This window comes from Dendrobium catenatum, unplaced genomic scaffold, assembly GCF_001605985.2.
Source record: "Dendrobium catenatum unplaced genomic scaffold, ASM160598v2 fragScaff_scaffold_312, whole genome shotgun sequence".
NCBI classification, from domain to species: Eukaryota; Viridiplantae; Streptophyta; class Magnoliopsida; order Asparagales; family Orchidaceae; genus Dendrobium; species Dendrobium catenatum.
Window position 1 is genome coordinate 154,946 of NW_021318774.1, and position 14,974 is coordinate 169,919.

At 33.6% G+C, this 14,974-nt stretch overlaps 1 protein-coding gene across 1 annotated transcript; it reads left to right on the forward strand.

The window, feature by feature from the left end:
- The first annotated feature begins 1,363 nt into the window (after positions 1-1,363).
- On the forward strand, positions 1,364-10,264 carry LOC110099336. The gene is made up of 5 exons (XM_020826453.2): positions 1,364-1,514; positions 7,780-7,941; positions 8,031-8,203; positions 8,282-9,959; positions 10,067-10,264. The coding sequence occupies exons 1-5, from the start codon at positions 1,422-1,424 to the stop codon at positions 10,118-10,120; spliced, it is 2,160 nt and encodes a 719-aa protein (XP_020682112.1). The 5' UTR covers positions 1,364-1,421; the 3' UTR covers positions 10,121-10,264.
- The last annotated feature ends 4,710 nt before the right edge of the window (positions 10,265-14,974 follow it).

The following is a 14,974-nucleotide window of genomic DNA, read 5'->3' on the forward strand; positions in this document are numbered from 1 at the left end:
TTAAGAGTCAAATTCTTATTTAAATCTAATAAAGAAGGTCATTTCTATTATTTTCTAACCAAGTCTTTTTTGGTCTACCTCAAGCTTTCTTAACATAAATCAAATATAATGCATCTATTTTTCTAACTGGGTCATCAGAAGGCTGTCGTTTTATGTAACCAAACAATCTAAGGCGACTCTCTCTAATCTTATCTTCCACTAGAGCTACTCCAACATTTTCACGTATATGCTCATTTAGTACCCTGTCTCTAAGAGTAAAGCCACTCATCCACCTGAGCATCCTCATCTCTTCAACACTTAACTTAATATTATGATTCTCTTTTAATGGCCAACTTTCTACTCCATAAAGCATTGTAGGTCTCACCACGATCTTATAGAATTTTCCCTTAAGTTTGAGGGGGACTTTTCTATCACACAAGAAGCCCAATGCATTCCTCAAGTTCAACCATCCAACTCTAATTCTACTAATTAGGAGCTCAACGTACACAACAAACTCCCTTTTTAGTTCAGAAATTAAGAAAATTTTGAATTAAATTTTGACTTTAGCACATTTATAGTCAAACTAAGCTTCTCGACAACAAAAAACCCATTAACATATTGATAAATCCAAGTCCAATTGGGCACAGATCAAGCAGTTAAAGTATAATTAAAATATTTAAAATATTCTACTAATTAGGAGCTCAACGTACACAACAAACTCCCTTTTTAGTTCAGAAATTAAGAAAATTTTGAATTAAATTTTGACTTTAGCACATTTATAGTCAAACTAAGCTTCTCGACAACAAAAAACCCATTAACATATTGATAAATCCAAGTCCAATTGAGCGCAGATCAAGCAGTTAAAAGTATAATTAAAATATTTGAAATATTAATTAAATGATTAGATGATCTTCAAATCTTTCATGTTTATTTTCAAATCAAACGTCTCAATGAGATGAATGCAATGATCCAATAATGGTCCTTAAAATGTTGACATTAGTAAACTACTTAAATGTTAAAAGAATGATCTATGGACTATGATGAATGATCCAATAACTCAACTCTTGTAATACTACATTTTCAAATTTATGAGATGGACAAAAATTTATAACAAATACTTATTTAGTATAATTATCTTATCAGGGCAAAGATCTCGTAAATTTTCGCATTTTTTCAAATTTTTATGTAAAAACTCTAGCTTCCGCATGGACAGCACGCAGTGCTTCTTATATTTGCGGACATCCGCATATAATCCAACAAGTAGGGGGGTTATGCGGGTGGGTTTTTACAAATTAGAGGAGATCACGGCCGAAACTTTGCGTAACGGCTACTTTTTGAATTTTTCCCTATTTCCGTTTGGAGATATTCTGCTCATCACTCTCTTTCTAGTTTCTCCTCGAAACTTCTTCCTTCTCTCCTCTGATCCGCTGCCGCCATCCGCCATGGAATCGACCTGCGCTTCCCAAGAAGCGAACAAAGAGAAGAAAGAACAGGAAATGGAAGCACCGTTTCCGGTGCTTGGAAGTGGAAGAAAGGTAGGGTTCATTTTGAATTTCCAGTCAACCTATCTTCTTTCTAGGGTTCATTTTGATTCTTACGGTCTTACCCATACGAGTTTCAATTTCAAAATGCTGCCTTAATGTATATGTTTGACTTGATCCGATTTCTTTATTCTTGATGTTGGATCGATTTTCTTGAAGAGAAAGTGGTTTTCTTTGGCAGAAATTAACCAGTTAGTAGTTTCTCTTGATTCCTGTGAATCCGAGTTTCATATAAATCAAAACAAATAAATTTTCTTCTGTTTTTGAGTGCTGGTCGTTAATTTTGGTGAAATTTGTATATTTTTAATCTGGACAGTCATTCGAGGAGTTGTATTTTATTTTTGTTGTTCGGAGTGAGTAATATAGTCCACTGTTACGATTGGGCCGCATCACCGGTTTTATATAGTTAGCACTTTGAATCATAATTTGCTAAATAATTTCCTGGAGAGTTAATTGAGGCTATTATCATAACAAGCTTGGGTGGGTTGAATTGACCCGACAGTTCATTCAATTTTCTTGTAAGAAAGATTGGCTTCTAAGGCAAAGCTGAAAAAAAGCTTTATAACTATTCTTGATATATTGGATGGTAATTGTTGCATGTCAAAAACTTAGGCGACGAATATCTCGAAGAAGGCCATCTTTAGCTCTGGCTAATTTTTAGCCGCAGACAACAATGACTTCATAGGAAAAAACCATATTGCTTAAATCAATAATTGAACTAGAATATTAAAAGGATTTGAAAGCATTTCAGAAAAGTTAACAGTGTTATTTAACTTGCCCTTTGGGGAGTATTTATATGCGTTGATGTCATATTTTGACAGCTTTTAGGATTTGGTGTTAGTTATGTTACCAACTAAGATCTATGCTAAACTAAAATTCCCTTTGATCAGGGAAACAATTATCATTTAGTCAGTTGTGGGGTGACGAGCCACACCATCTTCAATCATCATGTTGAACCATCGCTTGTGTAAGGCAATGGCTGGATGAAGTGGGTCTCAAGCATGGAGGTTGGTGATAATGATGGTCTATATTATGTTGTGGGATATAGATTGAAAGTTTCAAAATCAGTGTTGATGATGATCGATATCATATGATGGGATTTGAGGAAAGAGCCACCCCAATTTTAATAGCTATCTTAACCGAAATCAAATGGTTGGATCACACGAGAGATGTGAGATGGACAACATTGATGATAATGAATTGGATGGTTAGATCCTAGAAAAGATCCCCAAGATGGCTCCTGGAGAAGATCCCAAGATCGGCATTGATGACATTAGTTCCTTGAAGTTGATGTTGAAAACTGACTCGATAAAGTTTGATGGATAAATGCCATAAATCTTAGTACAAAAAATAAACAATATGATAAATCTTTTTTAGTTTGAATGGATGAATTTTTTAACTGATATAAAAAAATGACTACTATAGCTTACTTTTGTTAAGATAAAAGTAATATGATATGCTAAAATTTACTTAGATATAAATGAAGGAAATATTAAAAGCAAAGTATTACAATATGCACCATAATAAGACGTTATATGGTTAAATATTAACTTTAAGACATGATAGCCTTCATATTTTACTAAATATTTAAATATTTTTAAAGACCTAATTTTTAGAATCTATTTTGTATACAATGATTGATAATTTTTAGAATCAATTGTTCAACTAATAGATTTTCAATTGATATTGAAAATGAGGCTGAATTATTTTTCCCTCAGATCTTAGAGGAAGTTTTTAATCATCTCTTATTAGTTGAACAATAAAAGAAATTTGCTTCCATCTCTAAAACTAAGGATCAAGATCCTTCCCCTTCATCCCATAAAAGTTAACCATTTTGTAATAAAAAGAGTTGTAGTTTAGTAGTAGACGAGGAAAGTGCAATGAATGTTATCTCAACACGCCTTTTTAAGAACCAACCTAAAAACTAAATGTTATCCTAAAATCTTTCATATTAATTAGGTCGACTTCATGAGTAGATGTCTAGTTCCCATAAAAATTGATAGTTATGAAAATCAAATTTGGTGCGATGTTCTCCCCATGAATATTGATCATATTCTATAAGGAAAACTTTAGTTGTATGATTTGTGTGTTATTCACTATAATAGGGAAAATACATATGCCTTTAAACATAATAATAAAACCATTAAATTCCTACTAATTAAACCTTTAGAGAAGACACCCTTTATAGGCCCACATGACATCCTTTGATATACAACCGAGGGGAATCCAAAAAATATTCCAAACTTCAATTAATTGTTATATTAAATCCTACTGCTAAAGAAAATGTTATTTTTTAGCCTAATTTTCATACATCCATTTTTCCTTTTTCTTTGACCCCAATCATAGAGACGGTAAGATTTGCAATCTTATAAAAAGACTTTTTTGATCTAATCGTTCTTCACCTATTACATGCAAAAGAAGTCACAACAGGATTTGATGAGACTCACATACCTATTGTGATCTCCCCACTCCTCTTTAATTTCAATGATATTGCACGTGATGAGATTCTTGATGAATTACCCTCTCTTAGAGACATTCAAAATGCTATTGACTTTTAGAGACATTCGAAATGCTATTGAACCTTATTGAACATGCTAAGATCAAAAGGTAGTTGAGGAAACACTAAAAAGAGTTATATTAGGGATAGTCTTAGTCAATGTGTAGTTCCTACTTTATTAACCTCTAAGAAAGGTAGGACATAGCGAATGTGTGTTGAAAGTCGAGCGATAAATAAAATCACAGTAGTTTATGTTTCCTATGTCCCAATTAGACTTTATGTTGGATATTAAAGGCGTTATCTTCTATATAGAGAGTTTATTTTCAACTTAGATAATTTTGTCTTAAAATTCATCAATAATCAAGGAAAATTTAGTTGTAGATATGACAAATGGGTTAAATTATTACAAGACTACTCATTTCTCCTCAAACACAATTTAAGTATAAATCTGTTGATGTCTTATCTCCAGTGAACTTGATAATTTTTTTATTTGAATTGAAGATCCTACTATTTGATATAATTATAGATGACTATCTTGTGTATCCTGATTTTTACTTTCTTTATCTTAAACAATTATACAAACCCCTCTGACTTCATAAAGAACATCTTTAACTGTCAATGGATATTTGTATAAGAGAAAAGTATTCCTAGAACTTATTTTAGAAATTTTGTAGTATTGAGTTACACTCTGAAATAATAACTGGTCCTTTTGAGATAGACAAAAATATATTTTTGATGGAGAATAGATTTTATTGACCCTCACCAAAATAAGATGTTCAAAAATTGGTGGCTTAATGCTAAACGTATAAACTACTTAAGTCTAACAAATAGAGGCCTAAATAATATACTACCTTACCCGTTCTTGAATGCCTTGGAAAGACTTATTATTAGATTTTATTTTAAGATTAACTAGGATAGCTCGAGGTCATGTTAGTATTTTTATAGTAGTTGATAAATTCTAAAAAATGACCCATTTGTTGAATTGCTTCAAAATAAATGATGCTTCTTATATAGCCAATTCATTTTATAAGGGAATAGAATGAATTCAGTCTCTTTTCAAGTATTATTTCTAATAGAGATGCTAGGTTTATCTCATATTTTTTAAAAAAATATTAGGCACCGATTTAAAATTTTCTTCTACCTTTCAATATTAATCTAATAGTTAAGCTAAAATAGTCTACGCATTTTAGGGAAATTGCAAACTTATATGTTTGTTGCAAAAGAGTTTAGGAAATTATGATTTATAGTTACCTACATCAACATCCACAAATAATAGCATTGTCTCCAAAACTATAAATAAATCATCTTTTAAGATAATTTATAATCAAAACCCTAGAAGACCACTTGATATAGCTAACCTATCATCTCATGCATTTTTTGATTTAGCATTCTCATTTGTTAAAGGACTTTCAAAGCCTCCATAAAGACATAAGAAGGAAAATTACTATAAATAATAAGCATATGCTTCCAGGGAAAATTATAATCATTCAACACAAGAATATAAAGAAGATGATTCTATTTTAATTCGTGTTTGCCCTAAACATTATCAAATAATTAAATATAAGCAACTATATGTAAGGGCTTGTGATCTTTTAAATTTTTTTTTAAAAATTAGAATGAATGCTTATCACTTTAAATTTCCTTCTAATATACTCATTCATCCAATTATTAATATTGACTTTATTCTATCATATGAAGGAATTGGCAAGTCTCCATCTGTTTAGCTTGACCTCTTTAATAGAAGACGGTGTTTGCCACATATAGAATCCTACAACACCCACTTTGTTTGAACTTGAGTTCATTATTGTGAAATAAGTTCCCGCATATCTGATTTCTATTCACAGATTTCTAATTAGATTGAAGGATAAACCCTCTATAGAAGATATTTGGATGACATGAGTGGATTTGGAAACACTTATCCCTCAATTTATAGAAGATTACTTGGATTTCAACTCTATGGAGCAAAAGCTCAAATGAGCCCAGGGAATTTTATGTAGCACATCGATCTGTTCAAATAAAAGTATAGTTACAAAAGTCAAATAAAGTGCTAAACAAGAGCTTAATTAAGGTTTATTATTAGAGCTAACTCAAGAATAAATAATCAAGTTATTATTTTATCATTTAAATCTCTATTTAAAATTGCGCAATAAGAAGCGCGCCTCTGCACAATTTGTCCCAAAACTGCCTCAGAGGCGCAATTGCGCAATTCTGGTAGAGGCGTATGCCTCATAGGAACGGGCCCACTCACATAAAATGAAGTATTTTTCCTCCTTAATCCCGCACGGCTTCAGTCTCCCAAAAATTTCCTTCCCGTACGGCTCCAATTCGCGAAACAGAGAGCTCCCGCACAGGCCGCACCCGTCGGCTTCCCTTCCCGCCGCTTCTCCCGCCGGCGCTGCCTCTCTCCGGCGAAGTTGTAGTGTCCGGCCACCCTCTAGGAGTACTCCACAATCGATTTTAGGTGTTTTTTTTTTTAGTTTAGGGTTAGATTTTTCAAGTGTAAGAAAATCTAGGGTTAGATTTTCTTACTTTCCACTATTTTCATATATAATTTAGATGTTTTTATTGTAAGATAGAATATTGTTATTATTTACCTGCGAAAACCCTTAATTTCTCATTTACGCAATTCTGTGTCTGTGAGGCTTACGCCTCAGACCGCCTCGAGGCTTACGTCTCGCCTCACGGACGAAAACTGCCTCGAGGCTTAATTACGCAATTTTAAACCTTGATTTAAATTTAAAATTTAACATCTTGAAAGTTTAACCTTTTATCTTAGTGAACATGTATCGACTAGTGAATTAATGAAGATAAGATAAATTACTAAAGATGGTTGATATTTTCCTCTATTAATGGCCACCCACTCCTTTTTCCCCAAAATTTTTCTCTTAGTTTTGAATGATGATAGTTATTATAACTCTATAAATAATGTTAGTATTTAAATGAGAAATTTTAATTTTTGAATGATAAAAAAATTTTGGAGAAAGTTTTTCTCTTTTGGTTAAAGCTTGGTGACCTATTTTGACCAATTTTTGTGGGATTGTTTAATCATTTTTATGCTTATTGTTATTCAAATCTTCTTTCAAATCTCTGTAGCCTCTTTCTCTATATCTTAGCCATCTCTTAAGACTATCAATTTATAATTTAAGTCATTAAAATCAATCCAAACCACACTTGGAAGCCCTCGACCTAGATTAAACTCCCTAGCACCTAGTCTTGTTCTCCACCCCAATATGACTCTTAAACCTTATGAATTCTACAAATCACAACTTCATATCCCAAACTAACCATCTACATTTATTTCCCCTATTTGCCTTTCATTGAATCTATTTCCTAAAGAGTCAAATCGAATCGACCCAAACTAACCTAAGCTATGTTAGCATTGCCTTTTACTACATCATACCCTTCAAAACACTTTATCATTCCATCATAAACTCGAAATCACTTCTTCACATCCCAAAATAATCATTTATATTCATTTTCAACCATCACTCTTATTATAAAGCCCCCTACCACCACTTCATGAGTATCTTTTCAAGTCTCTTCGACATTAATGTATCTAGCATCTTTGTTTTATAAGAATTAAAATTTTGGAGGCATTAAATGTAACACCTCATGACACCCCTTACCTAAACAATATACAAGCTTCTTAAGCAAACATCAATCTGCCTTGCAGTAGAAAACTGAATCCAATCACATGCAAAATGTTTAATTGATTGGCTTCTTGAATAAGTTTTCAAGAATAATTTCTAGCTATGGATACAGAATGTTGAATTGAAAGAGACTGTGCATTCGATCCGGAGCTCTTTGAATAAATTTGCATCACTAATGAAGAAACCCTCGCATCGAAGAAGCCCTTCTCCTATCAACTGGTTTCCAAGAAAAAAGACAGATTCATTCCTGAAGAGAAAGATAAAGCTTCTCCAGGTCCACTCTTATTTTCCTTAGCTTCAGCTCATTGCTTGCAATTCCACTTAAAGATTTGAATTTCTTCAAATGACCTCTTAGTCTTGCAGGAAGGTGGTGGGATGAATATGTCTTTAGTTGAAACTCTCGGCAATGCCAACCCTCACTATTCAAGGATAGCAAGGGAGAAGATTGCAGCTCAAGAGGCAGCTCGTAGAGCCATGGAAGCTCGTAAAGCTGCAATGGTTGAAGCTTCTTGGTGTAGAATTCTTCAAGCAGCAAGGTTATGGAAAGAGGAACTTTGTTTTTTCAATACATCACATTAGTAAATCTTACTGAGTATTTCTTTCGTTATAAATAGGATTCAAAGCAAAGATGCTGAATCCAAGTTGCAGAAAGCTGAAGCATTTGCTGCAGAAGCTTTTGAAGAAGCAAAGCTAATGGGAGTTATGATGTTCGATAAACCTGATTGTCCCAGGAGATCATGTGAAGTGTCATCCTCAGCCACTGGTGGCAAATCTGCACACACAGTAACTGCTTCTTTTGATACTGAGTTTGAGGTGGATAGGGAAGTTGCAGCAGCAGTCAAAAAAGCTTTTATATTACTCGCCAACTTCTCCTCTTCCTCAAATAAAGAAGAATTCAGAGACTTGTTACGAAAAATCAGGCAGAATCCCGACGATTATGGAGCTTTAACGACATCGCTGCAATGCGAATTTGATCATAGTAGTGAACTAGAACCTGAACTGCATAATGAGGTGAGCCACAGGAAAAGCAGCCATGGAAATCTTCAAGAATATCATGAAGATACTAATTCTAATTTGTCTGAAGATCTGGTGAACATAATGGTTGATAGGCTTAAAGCACTGCAAGAAAATGAGCTTTCATCTCTTGCGACTATCGTCGCCACTTGTGGTTTGAATGCTGCCCTTCTTGAAATGCAAAACAGCCATGGTCATGAGAATGAGCATGGTGGACAAGAAGAAATGCGAAGGAGGTCCAACGTCGACCAGTCTCTGTATGTGTCACAGAAAAAGAAAGAAGATATCTCCAATGTACCCAGTCTGGATAAGTTCTTAGTGAAACATGTCTCCAGGCTTGAAAGAGAAGTCCAACAAGCTCAACTGTCAAAGAAGGATGATGATGCCATAGCAGAATTTGATGAGCAAGTTTCTGATGATAGAACTGCTCAGTTGAAACAGACCAGAAGAAAATCACAGTATGCGTCGGATCTGGGAAGTATTCTCATAAAGCATGTATCCAAACTTGAAAGAGAAATTCAGGAAGCTAAGAATTCTCAGAAGAAAAACCCAAAAAACGATCATGAAGAAGAATGCATAATAAAGTTGTCTGAAGATTTGGAACGGGCAGATGTCAAGTTTCTTGAGATGATTTCATTAGCTTCAGCTGATGAAAAGGAGGAAAAGGAGAATCTCAAGTGTAAGTCAAAGTCATTGACAAAAGAGAAGAATCAGGCTATGGAACTACGGGAAATAACTAATGGAAATATATCCAAATCTCAAGATGTAAGAGCTAAATTGGAAACTCGCAAATCATTTTCATGTCAAAGTAGACAAGGAATCAATGACTTCCAACAAGCAAGCCTAGATAAAATTCTTGTCAGACCTGTTCACTGGTTGGAGAGAGAAAAAATGAAAGCTAAGGAAAAAGGAAATATGCCTTCAGTGAAAAAAATTGAGACAAAACTTGAGAAGATTGAACCTCTCGATGAGATTTTGGTAAAGCATCAATCAAAACTTGAAAAAACCAAGCTAGCTTCAGTTCAAGAAGGAACTGACTTTGTAGTGCAGAAAAGAAGGCAGCATGTAGAGAAGATAGAGAGTCTAGATGAGATTTTAGTGAAGCATCAATCCAAACTTGAGAGAGCCAAGTTGGAAGCAACTCAAAATTCAGAAAATTCCATTAAAAATGTCGATGCTCGTAGGAAAGCAAGGGAGAAAGAACTGCAAGAAGCATGGGGAGGCTTGAGCTTAGGAAATTCTCTGCAGCCTCATCTTTCAAAGCTTGAGAAAGACAAGGTGAGCTTGTATTTTCCATTCTTCTTTCTAGTTTCACCAAGGAGAAGTGCATAGCAATTTTAATGTTTCCAATTGAAATAATATTTACCCACCTCTCTATCTTTCAGGCTGCCTGGAGAAGAGCTGAGCAGGAAGCTAAAATCCGTCGAAGGGAGTGTTGAAAGTAGATTTTCTGCATTTTTCTTATCTTTTTAAATTTGGAAGAATTCTCATTAAAGATACCATATGCTAGCTCTTTTTTGGTGTAGCATCCATGTACAGATGCTGTATTTGAATCCCCTTTTAATAGTTGTTCTTATCCTGGATCTGATGTGTCTGATTGAGTTGAGATTCTGTTTCAAATTTACAACCTTTTGGAAATCATACAGAAATAAGTGGAGCATCTATACTTAATACTTGAAGTTATCATATTTTATGTGTAGCATCAATGTTTCAATTCAGAGTTTGTTCAAAAACTATATTCAGATGAAAGTTTTTAAACTATCGATTCGTTTGGGACAGCTTTTGGTCATTATTTTTTCGCCGCTTTTACATAATTTTTATACTAAAAGACTGTTTTAGAAAGCAGAATAAAAATTGTCTCAAACGAAGCCTATGTTACAACAAATTGTATTTAAAAACTGTTTTAGAAAGAATATCTAAAACTAATTCGCCGGCTATGAAGTTAGTAAGCAAAGGGGCTTGTATTGAAAGTTAGTGCAAGTAAAAAGACTTATAATTCCTATGTTCTTGTATACTAGATAATCATAAGGATGTTGGTTCAAGAGTCACTCAAAGGCTTATGATTCCTATGTTCTTGTCCTATTATGCTATCAAGTGCTATGATTGAGTGTATATATTCTCAAATACTATTACACACAGGCTTTCTAATCATCAGGACCTAATTCAAGGTCACATTTAGATGGATTCCTACATCCTAATCCTTATTATTGATAATATAGGTGTGAGATGGTATTTATTCTTCAATTCCTAACTCTTCAAACATATAATATATTGTTGCAACTAGGGGTGCAAACGAGTCGAGTTGAGCTTGAGCCAGGGGGTGCTCGAGTTAAGCTACTATGTCAAAAACCAAGCTCGAGCTCAAACTTGAGTCGAGCTCAAAATCTAGCTTGAGCTTGACTCGGCAAGGGAAAATAAGATCGTCGAGCGATAATTTTGCCTGTTAATGAGCCCCGTGTTTGCGTCGTTGCCCGCGTTTGTTAGCTGGTCAGTAGCTGCGCCGTCCGTCTGCGTCAGCCCCACTTGTGTCGTTCATGTCTGCGACAGTGTCTGCCTGCATCAGCGCAGCTGCGGTTGCGTCATCCGTATTCATAGTCGAACTCGACTACCACCACCTACGTCATTCGCCTGCGTCAGCGCTGCTCGCCTGTGGCAGCGTCCGCCTGCGTGGTCCGCGTTCGTAGTTGACCGCCATCACCTGTGTCATCCACCTGTATGAGTACAGCTTGACTACGGTAGCATTCGCTTGCGTCGTTCGCGTGTCAGCATCCTCCACTGCGTCCTTCGCGTTTATCTGTAGCAACATGTTTTCATTTTTATCTGCTAGCAGAAGACCTACAGTTGCAATTTTCCCACTACAGTTACACGAGCTGCTCGACGAGCTTGCAAGTCGAGTAGTGGGGTGTTCGAACTCGAGCTCGTTTAGCCATCTAGCTGGAAATCGTGTTTGAGCTCGACTCGCGAGTTTGATAAGCTCGACTCCTCGAGCCTGCTAATGAGTTGAGCCCGAGCCGGCTCGCAAGTCGGCTTGACTCGGTAGCACCCCTAGGGGAAGACATTAATGATTGTATGCATCCCACAACTACATGAAAGTAAAAAAAGAAGAAAAAGGGAGAAGGGAAGAGATGAAGAAGATCTCACATTGGTGAAGAGAAGAGAGGATGAGAAGAAGCATCCATATTTTATTCTCCACTTTGAGCTCTTATCTTCACAAGAGGTGGTTGTGTTTGTTCTCAATCATTAACACAAACAAAGTGATATATTTTCCTTTATTCATATGAAGCACAATCTCTCCATATACATGTTTTGAATCTTGGTGAAATATTTGATTTTTGTATAGTTGTAGATGTAAGTGAATCTCATAAAATCATGTAAACTTGTTGTCTTATATTTGATATCTTTGATATGTTTGTTCCCTCGTCTTCATGTAAGTTTACTCAAAATTTTATTGCTAACCTAACATTTGGTATCAAAGCTTTTAGATTTGAGCATAAAGGATAGGAAGATCAAAATTGATATGTTTGATGGTTAGAACTTAAGGTGATCGAAGCTATGAGTTGAAGACTATCAGCAGTAAAGAAAATCTCATCAATCACCAAAGGGAGTAAAGTTATAATTTTTCGATCAAGAAGAATGAGATTCAATGGATAGTAACCTATATGGATCATTCACCTACCATTGCATGCATGTTGTCTTCAAAATCAACAACAAAGTCATAATAGGAAGTTTCATAAGATGCTTTTTAATATAAATGTGAAGGCCTCCATATTTAATAAGGAACATATAATGCATAAGTTTTCAATCTCATTTTGTCATAAAGAGTTTTGATCATTGATCATATTCGTGAGTTCAACTTAATCATGAGATAATTAAACTTAGTGAACATCAAATAAGATAATGACATACATGACTTGGGCTTTCACTCATATTGTCTAAGAGCAAGGATGGAAATGTAACAACCATTAGTAGTTCCTATTGATCATTTATAATGAAGCTTATTAATAAAAGAGATTTATCCTCCATAAGACTGTTAAATGCAATGATAAAGATAAGAAAGTACATCATCTTTTATTTTAAATATTGATAATAACAATGGATTTCAAAACATTGAAAATAAGAAATAAAGAGATTTTATTTTGAACTTATAATTGTAGTAGAAGAAGATCTATATCTTGAATAAATGAATGCTAAGGCATTTTTCCTCCACTATGACTTTGAGGAAGACATATATATGATACAATCATAAGGTTTTGTTGAACTTGAAAAGGAAGTGTTTTTGCAAGTTAAATAAAAATATTTATAGCATGAAATAAGAACCTCATTAATAGTACCAATATTGTGTACATCTACACCTTGGATGGAACCACTATTAGTTGAGTGTCGCAAGTTTAAAAGATAGTTATGCTATCAATTATAGAAGCTAAATATGTGGCTCATTGAAGCCAATGAGATGATTTGATTGAAATGTTTTTTAAAAAAATAATTAAAAGGATCTTATGAAAACATCAATCTCTTTAGTGACAAAATCTAATGACTAAATCTTAAGTGCATCATTCCCATCTTTTTAAACAAAAATCTAATGACTAACTGTTGACATATAATTATGATAAAATATTCCTCATTGATGATAAACCTTTAAATATTATGGGCATTTAATATTTTATACTCAAGATAAAATAGTAATACTTGAATTGCAAATAAAATCAAGCATATCCTTACCTTAAAGAGAAACCTGATCACTATAAGATAACTAAATATAAGAAAATGCCATATCACTTTCAATGATGATACTTGAAATGTGATAAAAGGTATCCTGGTGATTGCTTGAGGCAATAAAATATGCAATCTTTATGCTACCACCAATACATAAAGAATAAGAGTTATCATTGATATAGAGATATAACAAAATAAATGACATCTAAGATTAGGCCATACGAGTTATAAAAACCTAAAAATTATTAAGTCTAGAGATAAAGTTTTAAATTTAAAAGCTATTGAATCTAGTTTTCGATAAAGATTATGTTTTAGGACAAGAAAGGAGAGTTAGTCTCCTAAAGATTGAAAGAAAGCTTAAATCTAAAAGGCTAGAGCTAGCTCAAATAGATTTATAGGAGTTATCCCCTATCACTTCTTTAAGAGGATCCTTATACTATCAAACTTTTGTTTATGATTCCATCAAAACACAAGAGTTTAATTTATTTTTAAAATAACTATGATGTTTTTACCCCTTTTAAGAAGTGGAAGAACTTGGTGGAATAATAAATTAGAGACAACATTAATTACCAAGAATCTCATAGTAGTGGGGAGTATGATTATATATACTTCACAAAATTATATCATTCTTATAAAGAAAATGGTCTTAAAATGTCCAAAAGAAAATTGAGTAGTTGAGATGATGTATGTAACTCCTAGCAAACATGTAAGGAGCATGATATTAAATGCAAGCCTTCTAAAATGCCTTATAAGCTGATGTAATAAACATAACGTTATGCTTAATCAAGCACATTCGATTAGTTTCCCTTATCTTTAAGATTCATGAAGAAGCTTGGATAGAAAATGAGATGTATTTGACATATAAGTATTTTATATAATCTATAGTATATTTATATTGATCATATTAATAGAGATGATTTTGGCCAAAAATCTAAGAAATGCAGCTTTATTGGATATGAAGGAGATGGATTTGACTATGGATTGTTAAATAATAAAGATAATAAAATCATTAGAAGTAAAATATTATCTTTATTGAATCCATATTTTATAAAGATAAGTTATACAATACTATAAAAGACATATCCACTGTAGATCATATTGAAATACAGGAGACACTTATCCTAGAGTAAGGTTAAGAAATAATTGAGAAAACTCAAAAGTAGCCTAAGCATAGTACACCTATGTTTTGTAACAGCCCAAACTCTTAATGATCGAGATATTGTCCGCTTTGTCTTAAGGGCTTCACGATTTTATCATGTTGGTCTAACATCCCAGGATGTCACCCATACTAGGATTTCTTTGGGATGAGCATACTTAACTATATAGTTTCTTAATGAGATTTCAATCATTATACCAAAATGTGATGCGATGTTTAAGAGTTTAACTTCATTTTACTTAAGGAGTTTTACCTCATCAATATCTTTATCCCAAAATAATCCACTAGGAAGATATGATTCTAAAGGTGACCCCTACAAGTTTAATAAAGGAGATTTATCCTTAATAAATTTATTAAATGAAGTGAGAAAGGTAAAAAGTACATCATATTTTATTTTAAATATTGATAATAACAATGGATTCTT

What these genes read in the sequence shown, in the direction of transcription:
- LOC110099336 (XM_020826453.2), top strand. Translation starts at nt 1,422, where the DNA reads ATGGAATCGACCTGCGCTTCCCAAGAAGCGAACAAAGAGAAGAAAGAA. An exon ending in AGAATTCTTCAAGCAGCAAG is followed by an intron (nt 8,204 to 8,281) that starts GTTATGGAAAGA and finishes CGTTATAAATAG; the next exon opens with GATTCAAAGCAAAGATGCTG. An exon ending in CAAAGCTTGAGAAAGACAAG is followed by an intron (nt 9,960 to 10,066) that starts GTGAGCTTGTAT and finishes TCTATCTTTCAG; the next exon opens with GCTGCCTGGAGAAGAGCTGA.